This window comes from Loxodonta africana, chromosome 23 (assembly GCF_030014295.1).
Source record: "Loxodonta africana isolate mLoxAfr1 chromosome 23, mLoxAfr1.hap2, whole genome shotgun sequence".
NCBI lineage: Eukaryota > Metazoa > Chordata > Mammalia > Proboscidea > Elephantidae > Loxodonta > Loxodonta africana.
The window spans coordinates 59,665,178-59,676,784 of record NC_087364.1 but is presented as its reverse complement, the minus strand read 5'-3'; the positions used below and the strand labels follow the sequence as shown (position 1 = coordinate 59,676,784).

Genomic DNA, 11,607 nt, shown 5'->3' with positions numbered 1-11,607 from the left:
TTTAACAGTGGGATGAGTAGAGATCTAGGCTGTCTTGATGAGTCAAAGACAGAAGATAATAACCTGAAAGGCACTCAAAATCCCATATGCCTGAAGGTTAAATACCCTGTTCACTGGTATGTGTCCAAACGTAAAGTTATCTTTATATCAAAGATGTCATGAATTATGTCCTCCCCTCTCCACAAAAAATAAATATCAGGAACTAATTAAGGATAAGAATTGGGTTTCAAACTGCACTTTATTTGTTCACATAACATCCTCTCTCTCTTTTTTTAATTGATCAACCATGAGCATGCAAAACGTTCTCCTCCAAACCTAACTGCTTCCACAGTCCCTTGGGTATCAATAGGTCAATCATCAAGGTCATTGAATTTGTAGTTCTCTCCTCTCTTATAGCACTTTTAAGCAGTGTGTGTGATGCACACCACAGAGGTAGGAAAGACTATCTTTAATAAGTTATCTTCTTAATTGTAGAGAGTTTCTGAAAATAAAACTGACAAAATGCTGAACCAAGCCTTTGATGAGTACCAAAGGGCCACAGATCCTTCTCCTATTTACAGAATGAATCCCCGGAGTGCTGAAGCCTTCGTAGGGCACTTCCTAACAAGATCCACCAGGGCTCCGACCAATCGCACTGAGGAAGCCTTTCTCCAGTCTCATTTGCCGATTCTCTGCACCACCCAGTCCTGCTGGCAGAGGGGGCAGCGGTTGTTCTGTTTCACCCACAGGGACATGCAGCAGTTGTGGAAGGAGTGATTACATTCTCCCCAGACCACTGGAAGAAACAAAGAGTACTGAACATCACATAACTCATTCAAATTCAATACTGAGCTCAACATTATAGCTATGTGATTTTCTATTGTGAATTCCATGAATCATATTACCAGCTTACTATTGATTTAACTATGAAGATGGTTAGCTGGCCAAAAGAATGTCTTCTGTTTACAAAGTAATAAATAGAAACTTACATGTAGAAGTTACACTATGTCATAAGGTAAGTCACTGTGTTTGGGGGACTTCCCACTACTGTTCAAGAATCTGTGGGTGATGTGGTGGCCCTCGGTTCCTATATCCTATATAGCTCCACACGCTGTCTCTTCCTAAAGTTAGGGGCTCAAAGGACTTGAGTCTTCCTTAGATCCCAGGTCTTCTCAGTCATGCACTCGTCTTGGGGTCTTGTTGGGCTTTATTTCATTAGAAAATGTCCTCCCAACTTGCATCTACCAAGATACAATGAGTTTTAAACGTTTCCCTCTCACAGGAGGCTACCACAGCTAGGTGATGTGCTCCTGCACGGTATCAGCTGTGCATCTACTGAGCTGTTTTCTAGAAGTGCTGATACACTGTGTTAAGTCACCCATGAACAGCACAATTCCTCACGGGACAAGTGGCTGGCTGGAGATAGAGGTCTCTGATCAAAGAAAGCTACTCTACCCCTCATAATTACCAAATTAATAAGTTTTAAACAAACAGCATAAAAGAGAAATTTAAAACAAAGAGAAGTCATCTATCGTCTGAAATATCATCTCAGCCATGGGCTTTGTCCCTTGCTTGACCAGCTGAGGTATATGACAAGGACCAAGGGTAAATGGGGTAGGAAGCAAGGGGAAACATTCTAAGCGTTTAAGGGGGAAGAAACAAAATTTGTTCAAAACTGCATAAATCATTTTTAAGAAGCTGTGTGTAAACCATGCAAACACAAAGTACAATATTAACCTTTCATTCTAGGGAAACCTTTGAACTCTTGTAACAACTTAGAAGTGACCACCTCAGGGACTAGGACACTTAAAAGCTGGGCTAAGACAACTTTTGTAGTTGCAGCTACAAGGAACATTTAATAGATTTCTATACTCAAATCATGTTCCAAATAAAATACTTGAGACTTAAAATTTTTTTCTACCTTAGTTGAAAAATTAAATACTATATCCATAAAAGGACATAGAAAACTGAAATGTTTTATAAGAATAAAAGCCTACTCAAACTGACCTATAACATAGCCAAAATTCGAATGGTGTTTTGGCAAATTCCTTATTTTATAATTTTTGTAATAGAATTTTCTTTTTTGATTATCAAAATGTTTACTATGACCATGCCTGGAAGATATAGTCAACTCTTCTTAATTACAGGCAATAAAATGGCTTACAGATTTGTTCCATTAAAGCCTTTCGAGAACCAACACATTTCATATTAATAATGGATCACTGCTTTACAGTTTATTTTTGTGTATTGATAAAGTCAATCTTAACTGCAAATTCAAACATCCCCACTGAGAGAAAACCTTCAGTTGAAAAGCAAGAGAATGAAATTACAACATACCAACACAATCCTCTTGTTTGTTTTCAGCTTGACATCTAAGACAGGCATCTAAAAGTAAACAAACAGCAATTCTCATTCTGATGCTCAGAAGGCAATTTTTAAAACTCAGATGCTTCAAAGTCAAATAAAAGCCCTAAGGGTTAGAGATGAAGATAAAAGACTCATATATTAATTTCTCATCTGAATGTAACTACTTAAAGATGAATAAAGTACAAGGCACTTTACTAATTACTTATGACTAGAAGCAATTTCAAGAGGGTTACTGGAGCCTCTGTTTTTACAAGCTCTGATGAAAAGATGCCCTGACAGCAGATGCAACCACTAGAGGAAAATACGCTACACTCCACCCTAGTAATTCCGAGCTCATGGGGCATGCCCACATAGAGCAATCTTAGGTGTGGTTTACTTTCAAGATTTCCTCTTAACTATACCATATCTATGTATATATAAATATATATATAAACCCATTGCCATCTATATACCTGTATATACATACCTATCTACCTACGTATTTATATTTGTATTTGCTTACACACCCATAAGGAAACTTCCAGGAGGATACTCAAGAAGCAAACAATTAAGTTTATCTGGGAGAGGACTAGATGACTTTTTCACTGGGTACCTTTTTATATTTTTAAACTATGTGGTTGTATTAACCTATGTAATAATTATACTTAAAATTTTTGAATTCAATTTTTTTTCCTGCTTTTTCCATAAGCAAATTTTCTTGAGTCATTCATACTCAGGTACAGAAGGTTCCCTTCAGCTACTCATGAAAAGTAACTTCTTTTCTTTCCAAACACACTTGCTAGTTCCTTTAAAAGAAACTTCGTGGCTTGTATGCTTCCACCTGGTTAATACTCATGGTCATCTAAATGAGACTGGTGAGAAAGCTGTGAGGTGTAGAAGGGAAAGTAAGGGCTCTGCAGCCAGGCCACTCTGAAGTCAAACCCCATCTCATGGCCATTTTTCGACTGCGTGGCCCCGGACCAGTTATGAAGCTCAGTGAACCTCAGTTTGCTCACCTGTAAAATGGGGATAATACCATGAAGTATTTATATACTAAGTAGAGATGATACAAATCTGTGAGAATTTTATTAGCTAAAACAAGAGATAATAAATGTTCTCTTCATTGTCTTTTAAAGAAAATGCTCTCTTTACAGTTAAGCCTGAACTCAAAGCATCTACCTGACAATAGCAAAGTAAGTATCAGAAATGGGAACCTATGGGGTAAACCAGAAGTTTTCAAAATTCAATACAGGAATGTGTGGCTAATTGCCTCCATGAACAACTAGCTGCCTCCTTTGCCACAAGACTGGAAGAACTCGGAGGTGCCTGGATACCATTACTGATCATTTTGGTCAAAGATTCTATAGAAGAATCCTGATCAAGAGGGGGCAAATGCAGAACAGAATGTCAAATTCTAATGGAATCTAGACTTTCTGGTGCCAAGGGGGCTAGGTGAACCCCTCAAACTATGCCCTGAGATAATCTTTAAACCTTAAACCAAAAATAACCCCTGTTAAGCCTTCTTAAAACCAAACCACAGTTTAGCTTAACTAGTAAAGAATGTCTGTTCTTTTAGGGACTATCTTTATGGGATCGAAGTGACAACAGCAACTAGAAAGATTACACAGGAACCTTGAGGGCAGTGGGTTTATGTTAATGAGGGAGGAACAACTCAGAAAAGGATGAAAATGGTTGCACAACTCGAAGAATGTAGTCAATGTCACTGAATTGTACATATAGAAACTGTTGAACTGGTGTGTGTTTTGCTGTGTATATTCTCAACAACAAAGACAAAATAAAAAATTTAAAAAATTCAATCTGGGGTACAATTTGCTGACAAAGGAGGTAATATAGTATATTTTAGGGAGCAATGAAATGGATCGCCACTGGCTGGAAGAGAAATCAAAGGGTTGTAAAAGGAAGTTGAAAGCAACAGAAACAAGTAGTTTTTAACATAAATAGGAGAAAAATAATTCTGAAAAAACAGACACACGATGGAGTTGAAACCTGCTTCTCCCACTGGATTATGCTCAGGGAAACAATTTGTTCGCTCCTCTCCACACATTCTTACCCTTAAAAAAAGACCACCACGCTGGCCTCTTCAGTGTGGATACCAAACCACCACTGCCTCCTGAGGCTCTCTTCAATCCCATAATTACTGACCATCTATGCTGTGACACCAAAATGACCATGGCTTGGTCCCTTGTCTCAAGCAGCTCACCAGTAGACGGGGAGGCAGACAAGCATATAAGGATGCAGAGCAAAGAAATGCTTCCTCCATTCGCCTCTGATTCTGCGCTATCACAGAACCAGAGAATTTTACAACTGTAAAGGGAGGCTTTGGTGATCCCAACTGCCTCATTTACAGTTAGGAAAATAAGACTCCAAAAGGTAAAGCCAAACGTCTAAATTAACATATTGCCACGAAGGGGTTGCTTCAGCTCTTTATCACGTAGCTCTTCCAGCAAACTTCCTCCTCTCCCTCACCAGCATTTGCTGACTGTGCCATCCGCTCCTTTCAGGATGAAGGGAGGGGAGTGGAAACCCAGGAAGAGAGTGTTACCCAAGTCACAAAGGACTGACGGGAAACCTTGGAGCAAGAGATCAAAACTACATCATTTATGTGTCTGAGATAAATTCCAAATATTAAAGAAATGGGATTAAGTGGGTGCTTGTTGCACAAAGTAAAAATCTTTGGATTATGCTTACAGCTTTGGTTTAGATTCATTATCAAAAATTAATCAAAATCAACAAAAATTCCTAAAGTTTCAGATAAAAGAAAAAAAGTCCTTTAATATTTCTAATATCTAAAGCAGCAAATTTCTAAGGAGTACAATAATAGCAACACCTTTTAGGACTCTGGGGTAAGGACTGGGAAGTCTTTAAAACTTTTTCTGGGGTCACCAGTCCACTAAGTGGATATTAACACCTCATAAACAAAACACAGCTCTAGTCTAGAATACGTCCCTGAACCCGAAGTAGAGCTGTTACAAACCTTCAGCATCACTCCTGCAGTAGCGGAATACTTGCTGTAATTGGAAAGTTAACGATGAATTTGAGCCATTTATAACCCATACTTTGACCTACTATAAAAAGACCAGTAAAATTTATTTGTTGCACTTTGATTATTTTAGGTTTCTCCATTTCCATTTGCTATTTTTAAAAATTTCTTCTGGGAAAAAACAGCTTTTTTAGAGATAAATTGTATTTACCCTAGTGGAAACCTATGGGATAAAATTTTTAGCAAAGCTTGTTCTGTAAAAGATGAGATGTGTAAGTTGCTTGGATCAGTTAAAAATGTCACCCCAACGGGAAGCTGTGATTCTAGTACGTAAGGTGTGTATCTGCGGGGAGGGGTGGGGGTGAAGGGGTGTTCCAGGCAAACAAGCTAGATGCTTTTAAATCCAACATCCAAGTAAGTAGATCATGTCTAAAATCAAGTTTTTTCAAAAGTAAAAAGTAACATTTTGATTCCCAGCGTTGTAAATTCTCTTTGAAACAAGCCCTTATGAATAAAAAACGCATACTAAAAAAAAAAGAGCACATAAATTGAGGTTTTTGTTACTTGTTTCTGAGAGCTCATTTATGATTAAGTATTTTTTTTTTTATGTTTACCTTTTCATAGTCATGCACTGCACATGAAATATGTTTTTTCCCCCTTTATTTCACTGTGATGTTTTGGTTGGACAGAAGTTATGTATTAAACATAACCATGTTCTACTCTTTTTTGTTTTTGAAGGAAAAGAAATTTTAAGTTATTTTCTCCAATTCTCTCATTTTCAGGTCAAGCCAGTTTTCAAACCATAGAAACCTCAGATTTTTTCACCTACCCCGAAGAACATTTAAGGTGCTATGACAGTAATTTTAAATGCCCTATTTACAAACGTAACTTGCATTTAAATTTAAACAGCACCTCTGCTGCAAGGTAGTCGAAGACCTTAAAACCGGAACCACATAAAATAAAACCGGATTAAGTTGTTCCAGGTTTCCCTTGGTCCAATATTTTTATTGAACATGTCACAGAAAGAGGTAAGACGTATTTCTGAAAGAGATTTTCCACAAAGGCATGAGTCAGAGGGAGGGCACATCTCGGAAATGGCATTCTACGATGGGGCGGGGGAGGCGAAGGTAGGGCAGAGGTCACGTTTTCCCTCTCTAGCCCACATGCATTTATTATTGGAGTAGAAGCACTGTCCCTGAAAAGCGGACTTAGAGTCCTCAATTCCCATGAAACATGAACATTCTTGAACTACACTGTATTCCCTTCATGCCGAACGATTCCATCCGACTCGCCCTCATCCGGAAACGCAATGTCTGGGAAGACTTCTCTTTTCTGCGCTTCTCAGGAGCAGGACGGAGGGCGTTGCTCACGTGGAGGATGACTCTAGAGCATCACTTTGCTGTGTGACCAGAACCATCAAAGTTCTCCTGAATCAGGGCCTTTACCCTGACCCCTTTCCGGTTTTGCTTTTAGAGATGGGACTGGGGCTGGGCACACAAACCGAGGCGGTTCCTCCCAGCTCCCATTAAGTCACCCGATTTTATTCTCCTGGTCCTCGACTACAAGCCTAAAGTTTGGCGGTTCAAGCCCACGTAGAGGCGCCTCGGAAGAAAGGCCTGGCGATCTGCTTCCGAAAGCTCACAGCCTGGAAAACTCTATGGAGCAATTCTACTCTGCAAACATGAAGTCGCCACGAGTCCGAATGGACTCCACTGCAACTAACAACAACCACTTGAAACGACTTTTGTTTGTTCTTCCACTCGCTGACTGCCGGCCTCCCTCGCTAGAATACTCCCCCCAACCCCGCACCCGGCGCTGGGCGCCTGCTGGACGACCCGGCAGCCCCAGAGAAGGCGACCACCGTCCTGGGACCAGCAGCCGCACCGGCGTGGCCTGGGTCCCACCGCCCCGGGGCAGGCCGACCCCCGCCCACGCCGGCAGGGGTCTTTCCGAGGCCTCGGGCCCGCCCGCCCGCCCGCCCGCGGAGGCCGCAGCGCGGCCCGCGTCTCGCGTGCAGCGCTTACCCATCACCTGGACCCTGCAGATGGCGCACGTATCGCACTCCACGTCCCAGCTCCACATGGCCACCGCGTTCCACTTCTTGAGGGAGAACATTTTGTCGCCCCCCGACTTGGAGCCTGCGCTCCCGGAGTGAGAGGAGAGGACGCCGGAATCCTCGCCGTCTTCCACGTCGGCCATGACCGCGGCGCGAAGCCGGCGGCGGAGACGTTGGGCCGCCGGAGGAGGACTGCTATGGCGGCTCCGTGGGGCCGCCCGACGGGCCACAGCGCCACCCGCAGGCCGTGGGCTACTCCGGGCCTCCGCTCGGGGCCGCCCACGATTGGCTGGCGAGGTCTGGTGACGTCACTCTTCGTCGGCGCGGGGGTGGGGCCTTAGTCCCCGCCTCCCCGCCCTGGGGCAGCGGGGGAGCCCGCCAGGTGACTGTGGAGGGGGTCGGGCAGTCCTATTGTTACCGTGTCACGTTAGGCGCACAGACTGCAGGAACCACGTGCCCTGTTTTAGGCCTTCACTAAACGGACCACTTTCCAAAGCTTGTCTCCCAAAATAAACATCAGAGCAGGGGCCATGTCTGGAGTCTTCATCACCAGCTTATATCCTCGGTGTCTAAAAAATGCCTGGCCATAGTAAAAAAAAAAAAAAAAAATTTTTATAGTAGGCGCTTGACAATTATTTGTTGAGTGAATAAATGACCTTGAAGATCTTCTAGAAATCTGGTTCACTGCTTCTCAGAGTTTTTGGCGTCTGAATCCCTCTACACTCTTAATTATTAGGACCTTAAAGACCCACCCCCCCCCCTTTTTTTTTTTAATGTGGGTTATATCTATCTACTTTTAAGAAATTAAAACTAAGAAAAAAATTAAATATATTTATTCGTTTAAAAATAACAGTAATAAATCCACTACAAGATATTATTAGAGTGATGATCATATAGCCTTTTGAAAACTTAAGCGACCGGGCTGCTAACCGAAAGTTGTCGGTTCCAGTGGCTCCACGGTAGAAAAACCTGCTTTATAAAGATTATAGCCAAGGATACCCTGTGGGGCCGTTCTGCTTGTCACATCAGGTCAGTATGAGTTGGAAACCATTAGAGGACACCCAACAACAACGGTACACTCAGGAGAAAATAAGAGTGAAAGATGGAAATAGCTTCTGAATATTATTTTGCAAACAGGTTTGCACTTTGCATTCTGAAAGAATCTTAGGGACCCTCGACCACACTTTGAGAACCCTATAATGTAGCTTAACACCTTTTTTTTTTTTTTAATGTAGGGATAATGAGTCCAGAGAAGTGAAGTAAGTTAAAGGTCATGTTGCTATTATGTGATGGTGACAGTTTTGAAACCAGGGTCGCTCTGCTGCTAAAACCAAAAACCATCTGCTGTCTAATCAGTTCCAACTGATCAGTGACCCCATATGTGTCAGAGTAGAACTGTGCTCCATAGGGTTTTCAACGCCTGGTTTTTTAGACATTGATTTCCAGGCCTTTCTTCTGAGGCACGTTGGGTGGACTCAAACCACCAATCTTTTGGCTAGCAGCTAACCGTGTTAACTGTTTCATATTTTTATGTTTTCCCAAGCAAAGCAGACAACATCTCCATTTTAAAGATAAAAAAAGCTGAGTTACAGAGAGCCTCAGGAATGGTCTGATTCCCCACCTATCCTAGTTATCTAAAAAAAAAAAAGTTATCTAGTTATCTAGTGCTGCTATAACAGAAATACCACACATGAGTGGCTTTAGTGAACATTTATTTTTTCACAGTTTAGGAGGCTAGAAGTCTGAATTCAGGGTGCTGGCTCTAGAACAAGACTTTGTCTGTTTGTCTGTTCTTTTGAGCTTCTGCTCCTGGGTGATCTTCATGTGGCTTGGCATCTCTCTTTCCCCATCTCTGCTTGCTTCCTTGTTTGTTTAATCTCTTTTATACAGGCAGTCTGCAATTTAGGATGTATATGAGTTGTGACGTACCACACTTAAAGGAAGTCTTTTTTTTTTTTTTTTTTTTTATATCTTGGTACTACACACAAAGTTGGAGTACACAATTTGCTGATGTTCTTCTCAGATGTTCACAGGCAGATGTTTGAAGATCATATTTATAAAGATATTGATAATAAAGTACAACAATAATGAAAACTAAAAAAAGAAAAAGGTATTTGATTTACATCAGAACCAACTTACCACCTGGTTGTTTTAAGTCAGGGACTACCCTTAAGGTTATATCTCAAAAGAGACTGTCTTAAGACACACCCTACACTAATACTGCCTCATTGACATAACCAAGAAAACCTATTCCCAAATGGGATTATAACCTAAGGTATAGAGGTTAAGATTTACAACACATATTTTTCAGGGACACAATTCAATTCATAACACCACAGCTACCTAGTGGTGGACACCTACTGTGTCAGGTTTGGGATTCAGAGCCTCCTACCTCTTACTGGGTCTCTCAACATCCGCTCACTCCTTATCCCAAGCCTTGTGTTTGGGTGGGGAGTAACTAGACTCAAGGAGTCTGATGGGAGAAACAAGAATGCATAAATAAATAAACATAGACACAGGGTCACATGAGGCTAGATGCAAACCTGAGCTATTTGTTGGACAGTGCGTAACGTGCTATGAGGGTACAGAGACATGCCTGAGGACAGATAGACTGAGGGAAAGCTTGATGGAAGAGATGAAGTTTGATCTGGCAGAGATGGAAGGCCCTCGAAGCCAGGAAAAGAGTGAAGAGAACAAAGCTCTTTGAGCCATCGACAGGAACAGAGCAGTAGTAGTGGTGGAAGTCGTGGATCTGACCATGCTAACTTCATGAGCCAGACTAAACGCCTCTAAGCAAACCCAGATGAACCATACAAAACACATGTTCTGTTTCTATTATGCGGCCACACATTTATTAGAGATGGCCATAAATCCTAGACAGCTAATAAAAAGGGAAGGCTGGAATTGGACGAGGATATGATGCACCCAGTTGGTTAGAATTGGGCAGTTGGAAAGAGGAAAGAAGGGAAACGCCGCTGAAAGGAGGAAAGGCTGAAGGATGGTTTGGACACGAGGAGTGATATGTCCTGTACTGAGGCATGAAATCCAGAGAGAGAGGTCTTTGCTACTGTGACTTTTGAGAGTAGAAGCCAGGAGGGATGATGGGGGTGGGAAGTGACCGTGCAGGACATTTTAGAGTGATGAAGACATTGTGGGTAAGGAGGTGAGTTCAATTGTGACACATTGTATGTTAGGACTTTTCAGATGACAAAGACAACAGGCATGAAGTGATGTACAAGAGTTCAGTGCAATAAATGAGGATCACTGGGGAGAGGAGAGAGGAGGAACAGAGCCCAAGGCTGGAGGGGGTGTCCAGGCGTGGACAGGGCCAGCTGGAGGGGACACCTGTGATTCACCTCCTTTGACTCATCCCGGTGAGGGTTCGTCTCAGATCATAAGCACCTGTCATGGATTGAATTGTGTCCCCCCAAAATATCTGTCCATTTAGCTAGGTCATGAGTCCCAGTATTGTATGACTGCCTACCATTTTGTCATCTGATGTGATTTCCCTATGTGTTATAAATCCTATCACTATGATGTTAATGAGATGGATTAGGGCAGTCATAGTGATAAGATCTACAAGATTAGAGAGTGTCTTAAGCCAATCTCTTTTAAGATCTAAAAGAGAGAAGTGAGCAGAGAGACATGGGGACCTCCTACCTCCAAGAAAGCAGAGCCAGGAGCAGAGCATGTCCTTTGGACCCAGGGTTTCTGCTCAGAGAAGCTGCTAGTCCAGGGGAAGATTGATGACTAAGGACCTACCTTCCTTCAGAGCTGACAGAGACCAAAGCCTTCCCCTGGAGCTGACTCCCTAGCCTACTAGACTGTGAGAGAATGAGCTTCTGTTTGTTAAAGCCATCACTTGTGATATTTCTGTCACAGCAGCACTAGATGACTAAGACAGCACCTCAAAGGCAGCCACTATAGAGAAATTTAGAGTCCCTGGATGTATAAATGGTTTGTGTGCTCAGCTGCTCACCAAAAGGTTAGAGGTTCAAATCTACCCAAAGCTGCCTAGAAAGAAAGATCAGGTGATCTAGCTCTAAAAAAATCACCCATGAGAAACTGTAGGGATCACGGTTCTGCTCTGACACACTCGGGGTCAACATGAGTTGGAATCTACTTGACGGCAACTGGAATGGGGACACCTGGAGAAGAACCCAGGGAAACAGGGCTTCGCCTGCTGTCCTACTCAGCTCTCACTCTTCCACGTTACTCTCACCAG

General features: G+C 42.3%; 1 protein-coding gene across 2 annotated transcripts; it reads right to left on the bottom strand.

Moving 5' to 3' along the window:
* Positions 1–219: 219 nt before the first annotated feature.
* On the bottom strand, positions 220–7,610 carry RNF7 (ring finger protein 7). 2 transcript variants are annotated; one of them, XM_010595978.3, is made up of 3 exons: positions 7,358–7,610; positions 2,317–2,364; positions 220–775 (listed from the first exon to the last, which is right to left on the bottom strand). In XM_010595978.3, the coding sequence occupies exons 1-3, from the start codon at positions 7,523–7,525 to the stop codon at positions 719–721; spliced, it is 273 nt and encodes a 90-aa protein (XP_010594280.1). In that variant the 5' UTR covers positions 7,526–7,610; the 3' UTR covers positions 220–718. The 2 variants fall into 2 exon arrangements, with proteins under 2 accessions (XP_010594280.1, XP_003416223.1); XM_003416175.4 differs by having other exon boundaries at positions 7,351–7,603.
* Between the last annotated feature and the right edge of the window lie 3,997 nt (positions 7,611–11,607).

What these genes read in the sequence shown, in the direction of transcription:
- RNF7 (XM_003416175.4), bottom strand. Translation starts at nt 7,525, where the DNA reads ATGGCCGACGTGGAAGACGGCGAGGATTCCGGCGTCCTCTCCTCTCAC. An exon ending in CTGCAGGGTCCAGGTGATGG is followed by an intron (nt 2,365 to 7,350) that starts GTAAGCGCTGCA and finishes GTTTACTTTTAG; the next exon opens with ATGCCTGTCTTAGATGTCAA. An exon ending in CAAACAAGAGGATTGTGTTG is followed by an intron (nt 776 to 2,316) that starts GTATGTTGTAAT and finishes TGTTTCTTCCAG; the next exon opens with TGGTCTGGGGAGAATGTAAT.